A 12,712-nucleotide genomic window follows, 5' to 3' on the forward strand; every position below is an offset into this window, starting at 1 on the left:
ATATAAAGAAAATGACTTCCAGGAAGAGGAGGAAAAGACCATGTCTATGGGTGAAATGGTAACTGATGTAAATGAGTAATGATTAACCTTGATTTTGTGAATATGATCCAATAACTTTTTGCTTACAAGGTCACACCTGCTAATTATTGCCATAAACAAGTTGTTCAGCCTACATTAAGACTCATGGTAGAATAAAATTGGGGGGGGGGGGGGGGGGGTGGGGGGGGGGGTGGGGGGGGGGGACTAATCTGGGATTTGCGATTGCTTACAAATCACAATTCTGTCTCGGTTAGTTACCCATTAAGCTTTTCGCATGCACGTGTGTGTGTGTGTTGAGAGAGAGAGAGAGAGAGTGAGTGCGGGGGTGGGAGTTGTACACTCAAGTAAGATATTCAACAGATCTCTTATTTGTCCAAATACCTCAAACACTCATTGTAAAAATAGCATGAAGACAACTTTTTGGTTTGTTGGTATATAGGAAAGAGTTTGAAAAAACAAATGTAACGTAAGTACTCCATATACTTAAACATCAGTTCTGCATAAGGGTTAGAAGCTAATACTTTAGAATTTTAATTCTGAGATACATGAGAGAGAGATAGATAGATAGATAGATGGATAGATGGGGGGTTTTTTTGGGGAAAAACAGAGTGTAACAGGATATGCAGATAACATGATCATCCATTTTTAATACTAACAATATTACAGATATATTCCTTTTACATTCTGTGATAAGCAGGATGTCACAGAGGAGCAGGAACTCCTGCGTTATTACAATAATAACAATGCAGTATGATTTTATGTACAGTTCTCTCTTGCGGACGATCCCTCTTCCCAAACTTAAGGCAGGCGTTCCTCCAGTGGACTCTGCAAGACTGCACGGCATCTCCCACAGAGTCACAGAAATAAAAGCACATATGAGAGAGAGAGAGAGAGAGAGAGGTTTAAAATGCCACCATTTAGTGACAGGCCACTTCCTAAGATGCAGAAAATTCAGTCAAACAGAGAGAGAGAGAGAGAAGAGAGAGAGATGAAAGAAAGAAAGCAGATGTGTATCCGCCACCCTTAAGAACTCTTTTCCCACTGGACAATGAGACTTTGGTCCCATTTCTTGTTACAGGTTAACATCATCAATTTTGTTTTGTTTTTTAACCCTAACATAGCACAGGTTGGACCGACTCATTGCTCCGGGGGTCAACTAATGAAATTTTTCATTCTAAATGATGTTTGCTCTTCATTGGCTGAAATGATGGACCTTACGAGAAATAAACAAACTGAGGAAAAAAGAAAAAGTCCGACTTGTGGAGGGAAGACCAAGACAAAAACATGACTCGCTAAATGTCCAAATACATCCTTGGCTCTAGTGTCTAACCATTGGGTAAATTTCTAACTCCTAATGGTTATACCGGGATTACAATGGCGATGTTTTCGAATACAAAGGAGTTTCCATTAAAGACGCCCTGCCACCTTCGACCCCGCCTCCTCAATCAACGTAAACCAATGAAATGAAGAAGCACGGATCTGCCGACAGGCGTCAAAATGGAAAAACAGCCACCGACGAAAAACACGGCGTTTCGGTATGTGTACGCCACGAGAGAATGGGGCCAGGCCCTCATGGCAGTAGGTGAGTGAACATGATATGGTCCAGGCATCCGTAGGAGAGAGAGAGATAGAGAAGGATGTGGTCCCACTCCAAAGTGCTCCAACGGGACATTGGTAAAGCATTTGAAGTGAAAAGAGTGCAAGGCTGGTGATAGAGGAGGGGTTTTTTTTCCTGTTTTTTTTTTTGTTCTCCTCCTCCGAGACACGACAACAGTGTGGAGAGCAGCAGGCATGTGTGAGCTGCAGTATGAAGACGTGAAGTTACTGTCTTTCTGACACACGACCTTCCAGGCCCCGTCTGGCCCCCACTCTTCTTCTTTCCCCTCCTCCTCCTCCTCCTCCTTCTTATTCCTCCTGGTTTGACTCCGCCATCTTCCCGTTCCACGGAGACGCGGCATCAGTACAGGCTCCAGCCCTGACGGAGCCGAGAGTAAGAGGATGGGGCGGAGGAGGAAGAGGAGGATGAAGAAGAGTCTGCGGGACCCAGCTGCTTTCCACACACACACATTCAGTCCATCTTCTCCTTCTGCACCAGCTTCGGGGCGTCCACGAAGTCTCGGCCGTTGAAGAGGATGAAACCACCGGTGGCGAAGCTCGCCGTTCCCCAAAACAGCACGTAGGCCAACGTCTCCGTCCACGTGTCACCTGGGCCGTTTCATTTCACAGTAACAAACTTCAGTTATCTCCACATTACACTGTACATCAACAAAAACTCTCCCCCCCCCCCCCCCCAAGATATCGATTACTTCAACATACAAACGGAAGCTAGGCCTAACTCAAACAAACCACCATAAAATCATCATAGGAGTTCATATTAAACTATGCCACTGTACACTGAACAGTTCTTTTCTTTTTACCGTACATCATTATTTTATGATCAACCGAATATATACTGGCTTCTTTATTTCCTGCAAACTTTTATTTTTTTATCTAAGTTGATGGAAAGTGCTTGACTGCGTGCGTCAGTGACAGTCAGTCAGTAAAACTGGACAGAACTTTCTTACCCGCCATCAGCAGACAGATAATACACATGGAGAAGGCAACCACCATAATGATGGGAAGCTGGAGAAAAGGAAAGACAGGAAGGGGGGGGGGGGGCGGGGTGTTAGTTTGTTTTGTTTTTTTGATTTTGTAGCAGAGGGCATTAAAATAACTGGACACTTCTAACCAGTGTTGTCACAGTAACCCACAGGCTAGCCCCGCCTCTCACCGTGAGGAACTTCCAGTCTTTGGGCTCGTGAAGGACGGAGCCCATATCTGCCTCATCCACAGCATAGTTGCCCAGGAAAAGGTCAATGGAGTCCTGTGTCGGAGATGAGTGAGAAGGGCAAACGAGGTTAATCCACAGGTCGTGAACTGTGGGTGCAAAACTGTTACACCCACTGCTCTCCCCTTTAACCAATTTGGCCTGCCCCCCCCCCCCCCCCATCCCATCTGACCTCTCACACACCTGTCTAAAGCCATCTGAGAAGTTATTCCTGTAGTATCTGACCATGGAGTTCCAGCCGTCCATCATCAAGCCCCAGTGGGTCCTCTTTCCAGTTCTGTCCACACACACAGTTCTGAATAAGTCACATCTTATTCACAAGTGTAACGCAATGATCTCTCTATCTTTCTCTCACTCACTCTCTCTTTCACTAATTCACAGACACACACACAGTTCTGAATAAGTCACCTCTCATTTACAGGTACACTGTAATGATCTCTTTCTCTCTCTCTCTGTCACACTCTCACTCATTCACTCACAGACACATGCACAGTTCTGAATAACCACACATTCACACAAACCCATGTTTACTTCTGTTTTCTCCCCCAACATGAGAGTTCTCTCAGCGACTGGTTCAGATTCCAAAAACACCAAAACCCGCCATACAAAAAAAAAAAATCCCTTCAGCCTGACCTTGTGAAGTGTGGGGTGTGCTAGGTGTTGGTTTATTGCTGGTTAAAGTCATTAGAACGGTCAGGACACGCCGCTGCGTGTCTGTTCAGTGTGAGAGTCAGGGACTTTGGCTCTAGTGTTGTGCTATTTGTGAGGAGGAATGGAAGATCAGTGAGGATTCCCCCACCTTGTGAAATCCGTCTTCAGAGCCCCTGTGCCAGCGTACTGCTTGGCACAAGCATTGGCATTGTCTGCCCACGCTGCAACAGGAGGAAGAGAGAGAGAGAGAGAGAAAGAAAAAAAAAGGGAGCGAGTCATAACAAACTCAAAAGATACACACAAGTAAAAGATGAAAGGTACTAAGCAAACTCTGAACTGGGAAGACGCTCACCGTTTTTATAAATCTTCTCAAAGTCGGCCTGCTCCTCGATTCTCTGGCCTACATGGAGAACTCCCATTCGCTGCGGACAAAAAGAGTATGGAGAAGGCGTAGGGGTTAAAGCGATACCCGCCATACTGGTGCCTAGCGCGCGACATTTTATGAGGGAGACCTTGATACTATTATCTCCGCTATCTCCGATACAACACCAAACAACAGCATGACCCAGGACTCACATAACATGTTCATGCACCTATACAGAACCAGCTATTTCATTTACGATCACCAGATGCTTGTAAAAGCAGCGGGTCAGTTTAGACTTTCCTGATAAAGATAATGGCCCATTTGAAGACTGTTAAAATACAAAGTCCGTTTTCGTGAGAGCGAGAGAGGCTAAAGACAGGCACTGTTATGTTCGGTTCAGTGAGTACGGAAAAGAAACAACAGCTCCAATAGCTCTCCAACTACAAATCTGCTATTTGTACACAAGAAAGGAAAAAAAAAATAAGCAATGTCTTTTCCAAACCAGAACTGTGAAAGGAAAGAGATAAAAATGCACCAGTCAAATGAACTGGTTACTTTCCTTTTAAGTTCCACAAAGCATTTACCAAAAGAAGCCAACTGAGATCAAAGCAGGTGAAAAAAAGAAATTGCCAAAAAAAAAGGGGTATAAGAGAAAAAAAAAAATAAAATCACACTTGACATTTGTGTCTATAGCTCCATGTTTTGTTTGAGTGAGCACACACTGATCTCACCTCTAATTGTGACTGTAAAGACCTGCGAGCCAGCAGACTCTGAATGACGTTGGTACGGTCCAGGCAGTCCATGCAGTTACTGCGAAATGTCCCCTCCTGCTGGAGTTGGACCGTTCCATCCGCGTCCACCAAGAAGTAGCTGTACACAAACGCAGCATTGTGACCCGCGCTGTCAACTCAATATCAAGACACTTAAAAGCAAAACATCACCGTTTTGTTCGGTCAGGACGTCGATTAGTGGTTCTGTTATACAGAACTATCAAACTGCCTTCAAATCTGCTTCAAACTACACTTGATTTATGAAAAGCAGCAATAACAGCTGACGATTTTGTCTGAGCAAACAAATAAAAACATGAAGCCGTATCCTTATAAAGGCGAAGCGATAAACGATAACACTTCCGGGACTGTCGATCCTTTAAAATAACATGTTTGTGCTCTGACTAACAGGCAGAATCGATCTTAGACTAACATAAACTTCCATTCTCAGGATCGCCATATGTTCAATATAAACAATAGTAATTATTTTTAGCATTATTACGACTGTTACTGTTTCTCCAGCATTTGGAAAGGAGGTAAGACAAGTGGTAAACCTTCCCTCAGCTCAGTGTCTGGTTTGTTTGATTACAGCAATGATTGACGCCACAGTCTGAGCAATCCAAACATGTTGAGGATGCATAAGTCACACAAATTGTCATTTTGAACTCCAACAATCTTGCAATCAAACATCAGCGATGCCAATCTATTTCTCTGCATGATACCACACCCTTCTTCTGCGACCTTTGACCTTACCTGCCTAACCCTTTTTTTAGGCCAACCCGCCCCACGTTCCCGGAGGCAACATCCGACGCTGAACATCTACGACGTGAATTTGTGTGTGCGCTCACGACTTTCCGTTTGTTAGAACGCCGGTAAAACTTTGCGCAAGCGAAACGGACAACCCTATCGAGGGGACAGTTCAGACGCTCACCCATACTCGTCCTGCATCTCTGCGACCGTGTCCACTAAGATCTGCAGACGGTGCCACCTCATTCGACTGCACTCTTTATGGAAGTCGAACGCTACGTATTTAACCATCCCGTTCCCCAAACTGGCCACCATCTTCGCAAAAGCCTGCTCGAGTGGTTTTTCCGAACCTTTCTGATTGATCTTAGAGACAGGAGAAGAAGTGAAACGCGTGAAACCACTTACCAACACAAGACATACACAGTCCAGAGCAAAAAAAGTTAAAATCAAGACAAAACTTCGCGGTAAAACATAAAACAGAGTACATTAAAAACTGCAAATTCGCTATGATGAGAAAATAAGTCAGTAATGACAAGGCTTCTGACTGAGAGAGACTACTTAGTGGTAAATATGATGAAATCCGTACCAGGTTTAAAATAACTTGTTTTCCATACGTTATGATCTGGGAATCGAAATGTCTTTGGAAGCCGTCGAGCTGAGAGAGAAAAAGGAGCAGAAGGCTTAGTGAACAGTGCATGTAAACAGTCCAATGGCAAGTAAAAAAAAAATCAAAACCTTTTTTTTTTCTTCAAAATGCAGAGACCTTTCCTTATTTATTATTTTAAAAAACATTTCCAACAGTAAATTACCTACATGCATGACTGACATCAGTGATCACACATGAATGTCAGGGACACAGCAAACAAATATTATGTTACGTTCAGCTTTCACTGTGCGCTTGCTAAATTAAATCAGTGTCAAAGAAAGCCTTTATAAAAAAGACAGATGTGTAGTTACACTAATGGTTCAGAATATCTTGTGTTTCTCTGTACTAGGCAGGTACATGCTGAATAAAAAGGAAAAAAACAGGTCTTACATGATTGACGTATTTGCTGATCTGTGGCTTTGGTTTGTACTTCAGGTTAGGCCTCTGAGACCAGTAAAAGGGAATCGAACCCCTAGTCTGCAGAAATATGATGAGTGGAAAGAGAGATTTAAAAAAAAAAAAAAGGGGGGGGGGGGGGGGGCACGTATGATTTGAATACTTTTCTGTCTTGACTCTGTTCTTCATGCTAACACAAAACATGCTTGTCTGCAACAGCTCCAAAAGCATGGAATGGTATTTTGACTATTGCATAGAACATCACTTTGTTTGTGTGTGTGTGTGTGTGTGTGTGTGTGTGTGTCTGTGGGGGGGGGGGGGGGGGGGGGGTGAACACATCACTGCTGTTATTGTTGACTGCAATAGCTTTGGGACTGACTCCATTTTGCTGTTATAATCACTGTTGTGGCCGTCTGCTTCAGCGTTTCAATATTTTAGACTTTTTAACAAGTAGACCTAAATCTTATACACATAATGATGATGCCTAACCTGCAGAAAACAAGCTACAGTAAAACTTCAATACATACACTCCAGAGAAAAGACAAAGAAAAAACAAACAAACTGCTCTTTTGGAGCAACAAACTATTCAAGCATGTACAAGTATGCCAGGGTAACGTTCCCTTGAGGGGAAAAAAAAAAAAAAGACAACGAAGGAGAAAAATGTGGGGATAGAGTGGAAGCTCTTTCAAAGTTTCTCTCAGGACAAACTTTCATCCCATGTTTCCCATAAAGCCTTACTAAACAGTAAGTTGCCCCAGGAGCATTCCGGTAACTTTCCCTGTACTGGAAAAGATACGCCCCAGTTTTTTGACAGTGGAGATTTCCACGTTGGGTTAGGATGTTCATCTCTGACAACCATACATGATTTACACATACACTCATAGGTTTTGGAAGGATATTTCTAAGATGATCTAAAAAGCTCCTTTGAAATTTGGCTTTACCCTAATTTGAGGCGAAGCGATGGTATGTTAACTATTCCCACGGAGTTGATGTTGATGTAAAAGAGACTCTGTGACTCGCCTGTACAAAGGAAGCCTTCCCTCCGTTGTACTGGACTATCTGCTCTGTTTCCACAAAGTTAGCAGCGTGGCCTTCTGAGTCGATTCCTGAAAGAGGGACAGAGGGTAAACCACAGCCACATCATGTCAGAAACACTGAATGACAAACCAGCTTCGCATATAAATTACAGCGATTCTTTTTTGTGCTGGCTGAGAGTCTCTCAGTCCTGCTCCTGGAGGCCCACTGCAGTGTACGTATTAGGTCCCTCCTCGTTCTCACACACACCTGCTCCGGCTAGTCAAGGGCTTGATAATTAGCCGACGAGTTGTGTTTAGGGGGTGTTAAGACCCGAGAGAGATTTGAAATGTGCAGGGCTTTGGGTTTCCGAGAAGAGGATTGGGAACCATTGTTCGAAAGTATGTTGCTAAAACACTCCAGAGTTTTCTTAAGAAAATTAAATTCCCCATTTATTCTAAGTTAAGACTCATGAACTGGTGTTCTATAGCATGAACCATCAGAGCCCTCTAAAGAAGACATTGTTACGCAGGATGAATCTATAATACGAATCACAAATTGACATTCTAGAACATAGCAGAACATTCTGGAATGCGACATGGGAGCCATCATTCTGGAGATGACTCATGCAGCAGTATTCTAGAGAGTGACCTGATGGTTAAAAAGCCAGGGGGGGTCAAGGAGGTGGCCCTAAAAACATCCATGACCTCAGACATTCCTCACCTCGAACATAATAACGTACTCCGGCCCGAAAGCAGCTCCTCCTAGAAATGATGTTCCAGTCAAAGACTTTACCATTGATACAGCAGGACTTCATTACAATGACTGGAAAGCCAAAAAGTCAAGGATTTCAACCTTCATATTTCTTATAAGGATACAATCAGGAAGTTCACAGCACAACACAACATACATAGATCTTCAAAAATAAGATCTTCAATAAAAAGGAAACAGTAAAACAAAACGTAAAGGAGCTCAACACACCAACACACCAGGCCGTCATACCTCACATTTTAATCATCTGTAGACGGAGCTTTCCTCAGAGAGTCAACACTGTGAGTCACCTACCAAATATAACCCCTTAAAAGCTTTGATAAAGCACAGCTTCTGGGTCATGTCAACCAGGGAGCCCTGATATGCATCCTGAAGGGGCACTTGACCTTTGGACACACTCACCGTATCCGGGATCACAAAGACGAGAATGTCGCAGAAACGAAAGACTTTTTTTTTTCCCCTTCTCGTTCTAAAACCACTACAACGAGATTTTACACGACACTGGCTTTTCAGAAACAGACTTGAGCCAGTGAGCCATGAAATCATCTCACTTGCGTGAGGTGTATATTTCCAAACATTTGGATATATATGTATGTGTGTGTGTGTGTGTGTATGTGTGTGTGTGTGTGTGTTTGTATGTATGTATGAAAAATAATAACCATGAACAGAAACCTTTCCTGAGTTAGAAATATACCAATGTGCTGTGAGATCACTCCAGGACAAAATGCTTCAAAATTTGAAATTAGAAAAACTAAAAGCTGTGACATGCACTTAAGCCTCCACCTAGTGCCTGAAAGGACAAATTACACATCAAGACAGTAGTCATTTAAACATTCTTTGTGTGCTCTCTCTCTCTTTCTGTCTCTCTCTCTCTCATATGTTGAGGCTATGGTAGATACACCCAGATAGATTTCTAGTCTTACTATCTTATGGTCAGGAAGAACTCCCAGTCATACTTACACACCTAAAAAATGAATATGAAACTAAATCTACCAAAAACACAACACACTTAGACCTAAGCTGCCTCCCTTCTACCGGTGTCTGTTTGGATTTGTACACAGACATGAAAGGATACAGCCATGAATAACAGGGAAGGCAAACTTATGCAGCTGTAAGAGAAACAGAGCATTAATGAAGTTTCACCACTGAATCACAATAAATGAACCATTTTCCATCTCACTGTTATTACTATCTGGGTTAAAAGTTTGATATTCCATTACTCTAGAGAATGCAGAGTATGTAAAAGCAGTTTTATATATGTAGATAGATAGATAGATAGATAGATAGATAGATAGATAGATAGATAGATAGATAGATAGATAGATAGATAGATAGATAGATAGATAGATAGATAGACAGACACATAAATGCTATCCACATTTAGCTATAATGGGATGTTACTGATTAAAAGCTTGTGTCGTAAAGATGGTTGAAAGCTACTGTTCATTCAGTGAGCAGCGTCTTCATTACCTCTGGCTGTGCAAGGAATTCTCTGAGCAGATGTCCGTTCCACACAAATCTCTGATCCGCCTGCACACAACAGGAAACAATGGATAACATCTCAGATAATGCCACACAATAGCAATCCATATCAAAACAGGGTCTGTTCTAGAAATTTGTTATCACTCTCTCTTTCTTTTTTTTTTGTTCTCGCTCTCTCTTACCCTCTCCAGTAAGCTCATTTCCTGAAACTCAGGACTGGTGTTGGATAAGCGTTGAAGGGTGTGCGTCAGGTCATAATTGGTGGCGAAATAAAAACCGTCTGTGTTGAGGACATTGTTGATCATGGATAAGAAGGTCTTGTTGTCTTGCATCTGCAAATAGAAACAGAAATAATTTGCTGAAAATCTTTAGAGAAACAACTAGGGAAAAAAAAAAAAAGAAATAGCTTCTGTTATATGTATACACTGTGGATGCGCTTGATGAAACGGATCTGTGAACAGAATAGCTCTGTCTGATTTCACATTCTGATTCATTTAGACATCTGGCCATACTGTCCGTCTCAAACAGAACACTGTTATGTAGGACAGGCAATAGAGCTACGCTTTGTGTTAGTTTCATTTCTAATTAGAGACGGTCTGTCTCTCTTTCGCGGCACTGACAAAGTCTAAGTGTCACTTCCAGCCGGGCTCTGTGACACGTGTCCCTTTGTCATCAAAATACTACGTTCCCCAAAGTGAAAGAAAATCTTCTTCGACGTTCTGCTTGAACAGTCAAATTCGTTCTTAATTAACAACAGAGCAAACGCTCAAGTCAAATAACTGAGCAACAGTTAAAGTTTTCAGAAAGAGATGAGGGAAAGTGACTCCTATAATGAAGACAGTTGTGTTTTTTTGTTTTTTTTTTTAATTGTCCTACTATTGCCTAAGATCTGCCTCTCCTTTAGTTTGAGCTTGACGACAAGGTGAAGGGAAAGAAGGTGAAGTGGGGGGAAAAAAATAGGATAAGGCTTGTTCTCTTGTGGCTGAAATCAAAGAAAGAAAAAATAGGAGAACAGAACAGCCCATAAGGAGACAAAAAAGACAAAAATAACCTGGCTATCTGTAAGGTGCAAAACAGTCTTCTTGTAGGAGATGACATCAAACTCAACCGCCTTCCAAATGGGATGGCCCAGTAAGTCTCCCATCTTTTTCTTCTTTGTGATTACAATAAGGTACATGCCTATGAAAACAGATCAGGTTAGGACATATAAAGGGCCATTCAGTACAAACTTGCAGGCAAAATGTCAAATTTCCTCTCATTACATAAAGGTCAAACTCAGGGAATTATCATAATCTGAAAGGTCAAACTCAAATTATGATCATAATCTGAAAAGCAGGGGAAGATACGAGACAGAAGCCTTTCATGTCACGCTAAATACACGCTTATCCACGAAGAGGGCTCATGTTTTTAACAAAAGAAATTTTGAGATCTCGTACCCGCCACCAGTCGAATTGTTCCCATTATACCGTAGATTGGTCGGGTTACGGCGGATGGAGGAATGTCCTTTCTCACTGAGGGGAAAAAAAAGAACAAACATGAATATTTTGTGTAATGCATGGATACCGAGTGTGGTGAACGCAGTAGCAGTAGCAAACATGTCATTTTCAAAGGTCTACACAGGGTCTTCTTGTTATAACTCAACATTCTGGGTTTTTAAACATATCCGACTGTTTACCAAAAGGATTTTGGTTAATGCTATATCAGTATTCTCCAGTCAAGTATTATAAAACATTTTGTACCACTCTTTGCGAGACTCTAAAGTTCAAAAGGGCAAAACTCCCTATGCTCTTCATTACTCAAGTCTTTGAGGGCAGACAGGCTACGTTACTCCACCACCTATTGTTGTTGTTACTACAGGGAAAGGAAAGTATAACGAACTTCTGACAATTCTGCGTAAACCGCTGCTGCATTCCAAGCATTTCAAGATGAGGTAGTAAGATTGTAAAACTATACCTGTGAGTGTCATTTCTGTAGACACTCTATCGATGGAAAGGACATCATTGACCCCATCATCACAGGCCTCGATGTAAAATTTTTCGGGAGTCGTGTGCCTTTTGAGGAGAAAATCTGAATCACTAACATTGATGATCGTTACAACCTGACCCTTAACACTTTAACGACAGTGTTTTTAAAGATTATGACACCATTATTACATTATTTTGGGATTCTACCGTGTATTTTAAATGAAAAGAGCTGTGCTCTAAAACTAAGAAATTAAGACATGGCGACATTAAGTGCCCAGCTTCGTCCTAGTGCATCTTAACCACCAAAATAATTAGCCTACCAATGCAATGATCCGTTTAACCTGACCTGGCCACTTTACGATACACATATGACACGTCAGTTGCACAGACATGCAGGTGAAGCAAGGTAGAGCTTCATGAACTTTGGGCGTAAGTTACCCCATTACACTTTGTGACTGCTGTGCCTGTGTGCGTTCCGTCAAGTAAATGTGAGTCAAGAGCAGCTTCCAAACTATCGATTTTTTGTAGAATGCCTATTGTTCAAAATAGGCGAATTTGCTCAAATATATTCATTTCGCCTAGACAGCTAGCTATATCTTTCGTGCTAGTATGACTAGTCACTAGCAACAAATGATGTAGATTAGCTCAATATGGTAAATTATATGTCCATAAATCTCAGATTTTCGGCAACCTTACAACAAGAAATGCATTGCCGAAGATACACGCGGCTGTTCTGGTCAGATACAGCAGACCAGCTCGAGAATACAAAGTAAACAGCTACTTACAATTTGAAGCTTTCGTAGGTAGTCGCCATCTTTCCATCGGCGTCTGCCTGACCTTCGTGACGTGTCAATGAATGAGCACATTGTAACTGGGGTGGCTTCAACTGTTAGCAAACAGCTAAGTTAGCTTGCTACCGAATGAGGCCGTTCTGAGGAAAAGGTCAGCTAACGACCAGTACAGTCAAGTGTGATGCGATATTTTAAGTTACTGAAAAAGATTACTGTCAACCAGCGTACTCTAAGCATTAACACAGTTGAAATT

At 42.1% G+C, this 12,712-nt stretch overlaps 1 protein-coding gene across 2 annotated transcripts; it reads right to left on the reverse strand.

Moving 5' to 3' along the window:
- Positions 1-696: 696 nt before the first annotated feature.
- sacm1lb (SAC1 like phosphatidylinositide phosphatase b) lies at positions 697-12,483 on the reverse strand. Of its 2 annotated transcripts, none has more exons than XM_030784854.1 (19): positions 12,454-12,483; positions 11,658-11,755; positions 11,141-11,215; positions 10,756-10,883; positions 9,887-10,036; positions 9,693-9,752; positions 9,298-9,331; positions 8,175-8,276; positions 7,458-7,543; positions 6,432-6,518; positions 5,982-6,050; positions 5,580-5,758; positions 4,613-4,751; positions 3,870-3,939; positions 3,666-3,738; positions 3,050-3,143; positions 2,810-2,902; positions 2,604-2,661; positions 697-2,244 (listed from the first exon to the last, which is right to left on the reverse strand). In XM_030784854.1, the coding sequence occupies exons 1-19, from the start codon at positions 12,480-12,482 to the stop codon at positions 2,108-2,110; spliced, it is 1,761 nt and encodes a 586-aa protein (XP_030640714.1). In that variant the 5' UTR covers position 12,483; the 3' UTR covers positions 697-2,107. The 2 variants fall into 2 exon arrangements, with proteins under 2 accessions (XP_030640714.1, XP_030640715.1); XM_030784855.1 differs by having other exon boundaries at positions 11,141-11,207; positions 11,653-11,755.
- Positions 12,484-12,712: the final 229 nt, after the last annotated feature.

This window comes from Chanos chanos, chromosome 9 (genome assembly GCF_902362185.1).
Source record: "Chanos chanos chromosome 9, fChaCha1.1, whole genome shotgun sequence".
Taxonomy (NCBI): Eukaryota; Metazoa; Chordata; class Actinopteri; order Gonorynchiformes; family Chanidae; genus Chanos; species Chanos chanos.